This window comes from Temnothorax nylanderi, unplaced genomic scaffold (assembly GCF_030848795.1).
Source record: "Temnothorax nylanderi isolate EJ_2023f unplaced genomic scaffold, tnyl_v1.0 TNYL_tig1442_pilon, whole genome shotgun sequence".
In the NCBI taxonomy this organism is placed as follows: domain Eukaryota; kingdom Metazoa; phylum Arthropoda; class Insecta; order Hymenoptera; family Formicidae; genus Temnothorax; species Temnothorax nylanderi.
The window spans coordinates 1-12,500 of NW_027250504.1; the positions used below are offsets into that span (position 1 = coordinate 1).

The window sequence follows — 12,500 nt, forward strand, 5'->3', positions numbered from 1 at the left end:
GAGATATATTTACTAGAGACACTTGAGTTGCCGAGTGGCTCGGTTGGCGCGAACCGAGAAAAAATTATCTATATGTTTAGAAATTTTTGTCATATATATAACTATAACTTGTATTGCGAATAATTCGCGCGTATATATATGTATACTTATTTCTGCTTATAATTAACATAATTAAAGTTATACGCCAAACGTTCTGAAATTAACTTATAAATATAATTAAACATTTTATTTGTAATGCATAATTTTTATATTCTAATTACGTAGAAGAATAAATTTGTTGAAAAAAGATTTTATAAAACGTTTTGTAACGTTTATTACAGTTGTGTAAAGTGCTAGAAGATTTTTATCACACTTTTTTAAATCATTTAATAAACGTCTTATAAACGTTTATTAAATGGTTTAAAAAACGTGTTACATTTTAAACGTTTTGTTCTCGACTTATACGTTTAAAATAAATTTTTGACGTTTATTAAACGTATTTGAACGATACTGTGTTGCTTGGGTAGTACGCTCGAAGCTACATTTACTCAATAAATTAAAGCGGGAAAATACATATTTTTATAAATAGAATAATTGCATGGCTCTATTTCTCTATAAGAATAAATATTTTACCGCATATTTTTTGCGTATGGAAATAATTGCTTAAAATTTACCTGATTTCACGCTTTTAGACTTCTTTGGTATGTAAGACTCAACAGAAACATGTTAAAATCATATTGCGTAAAAGCACATACGGATATAAAAAAATATATCAGCGTGTGACATGCGTAACATGTTCACAACATATTTCTATTTTTATTTGAGAAAAGGCTCAAAATGACCCCTTCCACTTTTTCACAAAGTACTGCTCTGTCCAAGATTGCCTATGTACCCGGCGTAAGGTCTGAGGACGAATTGCACGACAAGCTCGTACAATTCTATCCTTCAGATCTTCAGGGCTAACAGGTCGCGTAGCGTATACCTGCTGCTTCAGATAACCCCATAGGAAAAAATCAAGAGGTGTAAGATCTGGTGAACGCGGTGGCCATTCGCCGGGACCATGAAGTCCGATCCAACGGTATCCGAATTTCCTATTTAATAACTCTCTTGTTGCCTTGGCAGTGTGTGCAGGATGGCCGTCCTGCTGGAACCACATATTATACGTGATTCCAGTGGCACCTCATCTAACAAGGCAACAAGTTTATTTGTAAGGAAATTTCGGTATCTTTCGCCATCGACCTTGCCATCAATAAAATATGGACCTATGATGTGATCACCGAGAATACCCGCCCAAACGTTCACCGACCACCTGACTTGAGAATGTGCTTGTTCCATCCAGTAGGGATTCTCTCTGGCCCATAACGTGAGTTATGGCGGTTAATGATGCCATTGTTTGAAAGGTACATTTATCAGAGAAAAGAATGTATTTGGAGAAGTCATAATTCTCCTCACTCACATTAAGGAGCCAACTACAATACTCCAGCCTACGGGTTTTATCATTAGCAATACAATTCCTTGGGTCAGAATAACTTATAAAGATGGAAGTGAGCCGACTTTAGAGCCTTACATACCGTTGACTGACTAATTTCTTGGTAGTGTGCTATAGTTCGGGTACTTGTTGTCGGATAGTCCACAACCATTTGCTCAATTGCCGCTTTGTTTATTCGCGGTGTTCGTCCTTTACGAAAATAATAAAACAATATAAAAGTACATAATATTTACAAATAATGATACGAGTATAAATAATATTTAAAATATTAATAGAAAATTTTGTAAATAAATACCTGGACGCTTAACAGGTTTAAATTGACCAAATTTCGCAACCGCGACTCCAGCCTCATAAAAAATACATGATCCGATGCTTTCGCTCTGGATATGTTAAAGCATAGGCTCTTGTGGCTATTCGTGGGCGTCGATTGTACTTGCCATAAAGCAATATCATGTCTGTCATTCGGCGTTCGTAAAATTGTGTGTCATTTTCGTACGATCTTTACTTACACGAAATGTTACGAAACGAAGCAAGAGAAACGATCTCACTGCGAATGTCGACGTGTACAAACAAAAGAACGTAAAAACAAATGAACATCAGTTTCCAAGCAGAAGGATTGTCGATATTCGTTTTTACATTTTCTTACTTTTCGTTACCGCGGGAAACTACGACAGCTTATGCTCTAAGATACTCGGAAACTCTAACTTCATAAAAAAGTGTACTTTCCACCAGCACCAAAAGTGTTTATTTGTTTTACGTTCTTTTGTTTGTACACGTCGACATTCGCAGTGAGATCGTTTCTCTTGCTTCGTTCGTAACATTTCGTGTAAGTAAAGATCGTACGAAAATGACACACAATTTTACGAACGCCGAAATGACAGACATGATATTGCTTTATGGCAAGTACAATCGACGCCCACGAATAGCCACAAGAGCCTATGCTTTAACATATCCAGAGCGAAAGCATCCGGATCATGTATTTTTTATGAGGCTGGAGTCGCGGTTGCAAAAATTTGGTCAATTTAAACCTGTTAAGCGTCCAGGTATTTATTTACAAAATTTTCTATTAATATTTTAAATATTATGTATACTCGTATTATTATTTGTAAATATTATGTACTTTTATTATTGTTTTATTATTTTCGTAAAGGACGAACACCGCGAATAAACAAAGCGGCAATTGAGGCAAATGGTTTATGGACTATCCGACAACAAGTACCCGAACTATAGCACACTACCAAGAAATTAGTCAGTCAACGGTATGTAAGGCTCTAAAGTCGGCTCACTTCCATCCTTATAAAGTTATTCTGACCCAAGAATTGTATGCTAATGATAAACCCCGTAGGCTGGAGTATTGTAGTTGGCTCCTTAATGTGAGTGAGGAGAATTATGACTTCTCCAAATACATTCTTTTCTCTGATGAATGTACCTTTCAAAACAATGGCATCATTAACCGCCATAACTCACGTTATTGGCCAGAGAGAATCCCTACTGGATGGAACAAGCACATTCTCAAGTCAGGTGGTCGGTGAACGTTTGGGCGGGTATTCTCGGTGATCACATCATAGGTCCATATTTTATTGATGGCAAGGTCGATGGCGAAAGATACCGAAATTTCCTTACAAATAACTTGTTGCCTTGTTAGATGAGGTGCCACTGGAATCACGTATTAATATGTGGTTCCAGCAGGACGGCCATCCTGCACACACTGCCAAGGCAACAAGAGAGTTATTAAATAGGAAATTCGGATACCGTTGGATCGGACTTCATGGTCCCCGCGAATGGCCACCGCGTTCACCAGATCTTACACCTCTTGATTTTTTCCTATGGGGTTATCTGAAGCAGCAGGTATACGCTACGCGACCTGTTAGCCCTGAAGATCTGAAGGATAGAATTGTACGAGCTTGTCGTGCAATTCGTCCTCAGACCTTACGCCGGGTACATAAGGCAATCTTGGACAGAGCAGTACTTTGTGAAAAAGTGGAAGGGGGTCATTTTGAGCCTTTTCTCAAATAAAATAGAAATATGTTGTGAACATGTTACGCATGTCACACGCTGATATATTTTTTTATATCCGTATGTGCTTTTACGCAATATGATTTTAACATATTTCTGTTTGAGTCTTACATACCAAAGAAGTCTAAAAGCGTGAAATCAGGTAAATTTTTAAGCAATTATTTTCATACGCAAAAAATATGCGGTAAAATATTTATTCTTATAGAGAAATAGAGCCATGCAATTATTCTATTTATAAGAATATGTATTTTCCCGCTTTAATTTATTGAGTAAATGTAGCTTCGAGCGTACTACATATTGCCCGTAATGCGATTTATAGTTCTTAAGGCGCTTGAATTCAAAGGACTTCGGTTCGCGCGGCTCAACGTACGCCACAGCCGATAAGTTAGTTACAAGTACGGTCGGTATCTCGCCTTTGATGGTAAAAGACTGGTTCACGAAATAAAATTCACCCTGTATATATATATATGTAGGATTATAAAAAGATATATATATTTGACAAAAACAATAAAAAACAAAAAATGGGGGTGACAATCGAGCCAACAGCCTCCTTGTGGCCACCCTGGAAAACAGATGCTAATTTATCTGGCTAATGTTGGCCGTAAGCGCGCAGCGCTATAATGTTTTGAGCTTCCGTTGCAAATATCTCAAATAATATGAGATATTTCGAAAAACTCATAAGAACATTTTTGTAGATATTTGTCTGTTCTACAACTTTGATCTCTACAAAAATTTCAAAATTCATCGTATTTGTGGAGAAAAACGAATTTGTTTATAAATTGTTAATAAAAAACATACTTAGGGATAGCGGAAAATGGCGGAATTTGAATATGTTGTTCAGTATATTTTTCTGAACACAATGACGTAATAAAACCTTGTGTTGCAATTTTTTCTAGGTCTAATCGTATTTTGACTGGACTATCTGAGCGTATAGTAACGCGTCACGCTCTCCCCACTCTGCCCGTCTATGCGCAGATTTCTCGCAGAATATATACTACAATAGAGCACGTGATTTTCATGTGGAACGTGTATATGTAACATTCATGTGTATCAACAACATTTGTCTATTGAAATTAGCTCGACTGCAATCTTTCTAGTTTATTAAACAAACTTATAAAGTGACATATGTATATAAATATTATGTATAAAAATATTAAAAATATCATTAAATATTAAAGACTGAATGTTAAAAAGATCACTGACAGCATGCTAACCTCAAATAATTAATCTGTGTCTTAAATTTGTTAATTGCATGAAACCGCAGCCTGCGATCATATAACGAGCATATTAATTTTTTATGCCAAGTGAGATCTGCAAGTATCATGCCACAAGAAATAGCAAAGCATCTAGACGTCAGTATCGTTTATGGTTAAAAGATCCTATCCCCAAGCCACCAAAATCTACAGCCTGTAGGTACAAACTACAGGAAAATAAAAGTGACCAGGTGCAATTTACAGCTGCTTTAAAGAATAATAATTTATATGGAGAATGTTCAACAACGGTTTGCAACAGTAAGTATATATTCATTGCATAAATCTGTTCCTTGATTTCATCATATAGTGTAAGGGCCTGCGCACAATAGGACAAATATTAAATATTAAATATTAAATTTTATACACGAGAGAAAGAGAAAAAAGATCTTTTCTTTCTTTCTCTCTTGTGTAAAATTTAATATTTAATATTTAATATTTAATATTTGTCCTATTGTGCGCAGGCCCTAAGTTGTGATATATCATAATGTACTAAAATTATTCTGTTTTAGTGTAACTTGGATCCTAACAGCAGTTTTAATACTGTCTGTAGTACAAGTGATGAAATGGACACAGTTTCAACTTTTTCATCCTTGTGCAGTGACTCTGTCAGTGATGAGGTACGTATCAATGTTATGTGTTTAATGAGATATTTTTAATGAATAGTTCTAAAGTTCCATATCTTTGAGTAAATAAAAAGTATTTGTTTAATTAACTTGTGTGACTATACTTTATCTTATCTGATATGTATATATATACAGAGTGTCTAATTTTAATCGATTACCCCTAAAAACTTTTTTATTTTTGATTGTACAGCAAAATGGTTCAGACATAAATTGCATGGCTTGAAGGAGGCCATCAGATGGTGGCAATGATTGCTTATATAAATAATAAAAAATAAAAATGTTTTTGGGGGTGATTGATTAAAATTGGACATATTCTGTATATAGTTATTTTAATTACTTTATTTATTAATACATAATGAAAAATAAATTTATTGTAATATACAATAAAAATTTTTAATTCTTTGAGCAGGTATAACATATTTAATATTTGTTTTTTGTTAAATCTAAAAAACTGCAGACTTGATAAATTGATTTAATTGATATTCACGTTTTTTTATTCGTTTTTGATTCTTTTTATTTCAGAGTGACTCTAGTGCTACATTTCTGAGCATTGATGATTCAAGTGAACACAGCGAAGGACACAGCAGTGGTGCTTTTGATAATCCAGATAACTTAATTGATAATAAGATGAAATTTATTATTGGAGGAAAGAAATTTCTGCATCTTGAAGAAGAAATTTTCTTAAATGCAAGAAGAACCAAGTTCGAGATTATGTTGCTTATTTGGAACTTTTCTTTTCGACACAGCTTAACAGCTACAGCCACAGAGGACTTATGCAAACTTGTAAATTGTTTGCTGAATAATGAATTTATCCCAACTACAAAGTATATGTTTCCCAACTACAGGTATTTGGGAGCATTAACTACTCTTTTCATTTCTATTGTCCCGATTGTAATTGCTATATTAAAGAAATACTAAAAAGTGAAAAGAAAAAAAACTAATCTTTTGCAATGTCCTGTTTGTAATAGAAAAAGTAGCACCAAAAATATGAATGACGGTCACTTCTTTGTAACATTGCCTGTCAAACATCAACTTATTTTTTTTCTTGAAAACACGAATGAAATTTTGGAACTTATTCAATATAGATGGAATCGGGATAAAGACGACTCTGTCATTAGTGACATTTTTGATGGATTAATGTATAAAGAACTAATTGATAATGGCACGCTTTCAAGCCGTTTTAGTTTGAGCTTATCGTTTTCAACAGATGGAGCGGTTATATTTTCTGGAAGTAAAAATACTTTGTGGCCCATCCATTTTCGCATAAATGAGCTTCCTCCTTCTTGTCGTTTTGATCAAAATAACTCCATGTTGGCAGGTCTTTGGTTCGGTAGAAATGAGCCAGATATGCCACTTTTCCTTTCTGCATTTGTAAAAGAGGCAAAAGTTTTGTATAATGATGGCTTAGACTGGAAAACACCATCGGGAGAACTGATAAACAGCAAAATTGTATTATTTGCTGGTGTTTTGGACTCTAAGGCAAAACCGATTGTACAAAATATAAAGCAATTCAACGGATACTTTGGTTGTGGTTATTGTTATCATCCTGGAATTGTATTAGAAGAAGGAATGCATGCAAAATATCCTATGAATGACGATGTTTATATGATGGATGACTTTAGTCTCTCCTACACAGTAAATGGAATAGATCGTGTTTCCAAGGAAGAGAAAGTTTTCCAAGTTATTGATAGAAATGACGAAGAATGTAGAAAAGAAATGGAATTGGCAGAGAGTTTAAGAAGAGAGGGAAAACTACGTCCAGGAGGTGTGAATGATTACAAAGGAATAAAAGGAAAAAATGCTTTTTGGATTCTTAGATATTTTAATTTGGTTTACGGATTTGCAATTGACTACATGCATGGAGTATTACTTGGTGTTGTCAAGACTATGACTTTTTTATGGTTTGAATCACCTGCTAGTCAATCATTTTCTTTAAAAGATAAAGAGGCCATAGTTGACGAAAGACTTCTTAATATATGTCCCCCTTCATCAATATCCAGGCGACCAAGAAGTATTACTGATCGTGTTCATTGGAAAGCGAATGAATGGCGGTCTTGGTTACTATATTACAGTTTACCATGCTTAATTGATATACTTCCTATGCGGTACTTAAAGCATCATTGTTTATTAGTATCAGCATCCTATATTTTGTTGAGTGAAAATATTAGCAATGATGACTTACAGAAGGCAACTTGGTTTCTTGTTGAATATGTTCTCGAATTGATGAAATTGTATGGATCATCACTCATGCATTTTAATACTCATTTGCTTCTGCACATGGGAAAAATGGTAAAATTAATGGGACCATGGTGGTGTTACTCTGCATTTTCCTTCGAAACCGGAAACGGTTGCTTGATGAAACTCATAAAAGGAGTAAGAGGAACAGCAAGCCAAATTGCTGAAAAATATTCAATGTGCAGAATACTACCAAACATTATACAGTCATATAATGTCAAAAAAGATGTGCTTTCTTACTGTTCGGATTTGATGTGTTACCGAACTGTAAAAGAAGCTTACAAAGTTAATTCAATCACTGTCTTCGGAGCACACAAGTATGTGCCATTATCAGATGAAGGGCGTCAAGCATTTCGAGATTCCGAGTATGAACCAATAAATACCACATATGAAAGAATGATCAAAGATAGTATCAAGTACCACGCTAAATGCTATGCAAGGCAGGGTGCAAAGTCAAACGATTCTGTTGTTAGACTTATTAGCGGAAAATATGCAATTATTAAAAGAATTGTGATGCTGACTGATAAACATACTCATCAAAAATCTGTTTTTATTTTAACTTGTAACTTAAACATTGAGCACAATGACGTAATTGTTGCCCACCAATATGGCGCTAAAGCGTTACATATCAAAGTATGTTCCCCACTTCCGTATGGCGAGTACAAACTATATAATGCTAATGATATACATGCTAAATCCATTTTAATGACTGTAGGCAACCGTACTTATGTTACTGATTTTCCTAATCGTTATGAAAAAGATTAAGTGATTGATGAGAATTTGCTTGTATATTAAACTTTTTTCACCTATTAATCTATAATCTATTAACTTATTAATCTATAATTTCTTGTTCTAAGTATATTACTGCACCCTATAATAAATTTATTCGTATTATTTAACGTATGTATTATATTTTGGTACGTATTATTTTGTATTTCTTTTATATTATTATCTTGTAGTATATATCAATTATGTTATGCATATATATCAATCATGTTATGCATTATTATTTAACACATTATTTTATATTAATGTACAACACATGTATTAATACAAATTTTTAATAAAGTGTATGCAAAATATAAACTGTAGAAGCTATTATCTGAATTTATTAATATGGTTTTTTCCTAATTATTTTATTGCTCATATATATATATATATCTCTCTCTCTCTCTCTCTTTCTCTTTCTCTCACACACACACACACACACACACACACACACACACACACACACACACACACACACACACACACACACACACACACACTGTTTTGTACACATCTTAATGAAGAGACTCCTAGGCAGTACAAACATTCTTATATATCCAATATATGGGAAAAGGAAAGACGCAAAATTCATAGAGAGATGCTCATGGGAAGATACTTAAAAAGGGAATTGAAAGGGTAGATACTCACGAGACATACGGAAATGCCTATGCAGTATGAAGAGATACTCATTTAGATGGGTATATACCTATCTAAAATGGGGAGTTTTACTAACTACCCATAGGGAGATTTCCACCAGGGGTGTAATTTTTTTCGAAGCGCAAATTACTGTTTATGTAAATGTTCTTCTTTAATTGCTTGGAGCGTAAAAAATTTACCTTGATCCAATTTACCATATTCTCTTTTCTTTGTCATTATACGCTTAAAAAAATTCTTTATGTAAGTTAAAACTTAGGCGCATGTTAAATAGTCACAGAAAAATAATAAGTTAAATTCTAAAATGTTTTGTAACGTAACGAATAAAAATCAAGTGAAATTTAAAAGAATAATATTTTTTAACAAGACAAACCACTTTTCTTTGCATTATTTTCTTGTCTATACAAACTCTTGAAAACTGGATCCCGAATGTCACGTCTTGAGAGTTGATTATTTTTACACATTCAGCCGAGATTTGTTTCTGCGCGGTTATTTCGATATCGCGACACGCAGATAACACGGCGCCGCGCCGTTCGTCAAGTATGCGAAATTATCGGTTAGATATAAGATTTACTTTCGATGGAAATCGAAGGATATCCGGATAGTGAGATGCATGATTTACCCGCCCGCGCGTTGAAGCGGGATCCTTCTCGCGAATTTTTCATCTTTTCGATCGCAGAATGTGCGAATTATGCATACTCAAATCTTTTGCTGATTTGAGTGCAGTGTCAATGCGTATGTCAGATTGCACACGCATTATGTGTGAACGTAGGAGTATTGGTTCCGGATTTCCACCCGCCATAGATCGTGTATTCTCGCGACACATCATGACATTATTACGGTTCTCGTAATTCGAGAAGATCGTTGCATTTACGATCATCATAAAGTTTTATAGGTTATTCGGGCTTCGCACGTCAAGATTTTAATTTATATTTTTCATCTTATGCATTAAATAAAAGGTTATTAATTATTTTTTACTTCTATTTTTTACTGCGCGTGCTCAAATAATCTTTTCCCTTTTTTATTATTCATTATCTCGTTATGTATAAATAATAAATAGGCATCTATAATGCATTACTCTCTCAACTCTTTACTTCTGCTACTTTTAGCCTTTCGAAACCATTCTCTCGCCATAATTAAAACGTGATATATATAGGCAAAAAATAAATAATGCATTAAATTTAATTTTATCATTCCAGATTTGGTGTCTAGTGACTTATCAATCTTATATAAAATGATAAATTTATGAAACCTCCTAATGTTCTGTATAATCCGCTATGTAATTCATGTCATAGCGCGTGACCTAGTCCGGAACTGCAATACAGTGTCGCGTCGTACGGTATGGTAGACATTCTTACAGTATGACAAGTACGTTAGTCATGAAACAAGTGTGTGTCCTGCGGCACTATATAATGCACCGACGTATCTTCGTGTATAACGGATATAACTCGTATATCACGCCTTTGATCATATGCATGGTTGTTATTACCGTTATGAGGTATCACGCAATCAAGGAGATGAAATGAATGTGATTGAGCCGACCGTAATGTGCATGCGCGACTATAATTATACGTTTCCGTACGAGAGCTGCAAGCTCATCGCTATTCAAAATAGCAACAGATACTGGCGTGCAAGAAGTTCACGTTCAGAAGTTATATCTCTCGCGTTAAAACGTACACCAATTTGCCTGTTACATGATCACGGGCAAAGCTATAAAAAAAATATTATTCTTTTGAATGTTAATTGATTTCTATTCGTTACGTTGTTATAAAAAATTTTAGAATTTAACTTTTCATTATTTTTCTTCGAGCGATTATTGAAAAACATTGATTCTGATAGTAAAACAACGTTATCCTATAAAAGAACAAAATCGTATTAACGGCTTATAAGTTGATAAGCATGTCGAACGAAACTGTATATACGGCAATCTGCAATATCTTCGTTGTGATACTCAGCTTGCAGTTCTTCGTCGTTTAAAGAGTTTTTATTTTCTTCTCGGTGAGGAATTCAACTTGCAGATTGTCAGCGAACGTTCGTTCCTTTCCTTGATCACTGCGGGCGATGTGATGAGGAACCCGGAGAAAGTTATTTGATCCTTTCGCAATTCTGCTCGTAAACAAAGGAGAAACGTACCCTATAGCAGCCAGGGTCTCCATTCATTCCGCCTTTGTGGCGCAGTTAGTTTGTAGATTCCGAGGAGTGACCTGAACATTTTTTGCATAATAGAAAAAGGCAGACTGAAAACACAAACAGTAAAGTAAAACCTATTAAAAAATAAATACACGGGGCATAAAGTTTCTTGCATCGCTAGCGTACGCAAATAAAGCGAATGTACACTAGGAAAAATGTTTTGTTGTATGAACCAAAATATTGTTGTAACGACAAAATTTTTTGGTTGAAATATGCCCAACAAAACTGTTTAGTTGCTGTAAACAAATATCTTTGTTGACTACATTTGGTTCTTATAACGTAATACTTTTGTTGTAACAACCAAAAACCTATAACTATATGACTTTTGTTATGTAAACAAAAGTGTTTGGTAACGTAAATTTTGTTATTGCAACTAAACTTTTTAATTACTTCAACCAAATATTTTGTTTAAAGGTATTAATTTTTTATGATTTATTTAGTTATTGCAACTAAATTTTTTGATTACTTTAACCAAACATTTTGTTTAAAGGTATTAATTTTTTATAATTTATTTAGTTAGTGCAACTAAATTTTTTAATTACTTCAACCAAACTTTTTTTTTAAAGGTATTAATTTTTTATGATTTATTTAGTTATTGCAACTAAATTTTTTAATTACTTCAACCAAACATTTTGTTTAAAGGTATTAATTTTTTTACGATTTATATGTGCAATATATATACAGGGTGTTTCAGAAATAGGTGGCCAAACTTTAGGAGCATATTCTACTCATTAAAAGTCATAAACATGTTTGTTATAAATAGGGTGTTTATAACTTGGAAAGTTATCGTTTCACAGCTTTTTTACCATATATAATACTTACGCAACAATACCGAAACTGTCGTTAAGGAGTTAGAGAATCCCTGTGCTGGTATTAAAAAAGTAATACATTCTACTCATAAAACATTTTTCAAAATTCAAATAGAGGTTTCCAGGCTAAAAATTTGAAAAATAAAGTTTTCAGTGCTTCAGTAATTCTTCATTTTTCAAGTCAAGTGCTAAACGTATACCGGAAACACAAAATTCATTGCGTTATACCTGATAAGAATGGAAATGTAAATGTGAAAATATTCTCTCGATGTAATGATGTAAAATTACATAAGATAATTAAAAAAAAAAAAAATAAATAAATAGTTATATGGCATATTTTTTTGATATATTTATCATTTATTTTATGTTTATCTTTAATTTTGATTTATTTATTTTATTTTCAAATAAATCTGATTGCTAATTTTACAGATAATATATGTGTTTTTTTCATTAACTATATGATTTAATTGTTACATGCTAACCG

General features: G+C 33.5%; 1 protein-coding gene across 2 annotated transcripts; it reads left to right on the top strand.

Moving 5' to 3' along the window:
• The first annotated feature begins 5,169 nt into the window (after positions 1-5,169).
• On the top strand, positions 5,170-8,615 carry LOC139787335 (uncharacterized). Of its 2 annotated transcripts, XM_071726436.1 has the most exons (3): positions 5,170-5,354; positions 5,883-6,205; positions 6,568-8,615. In XM_071726436.1, the coding sequence occupies exons 2-3, from the start codon at positions 6,163-6,165 to the stop codon at positions 8,358-8,360; spliced, it is 1,836 nt and encodes a 611-aa protein (XP_071582537.1). In that variant the 5' UTR covers positions 5,170-5,354; positions 5,883-6,162; the 3' UTR covers positions 8,361-8,615. The 2 variants fall into 2 exon arrangements, with proteins under 2 accessions (XP_071582537.1, XP_071582536.1); XM_071726435.1 differs by having other exon boundaries at positions 5,172-5,354; positions 5,883-8,614.
• The last annotated feature ends 3,885 nt before the right edge of the window (positions 8,616-12,500 follow it).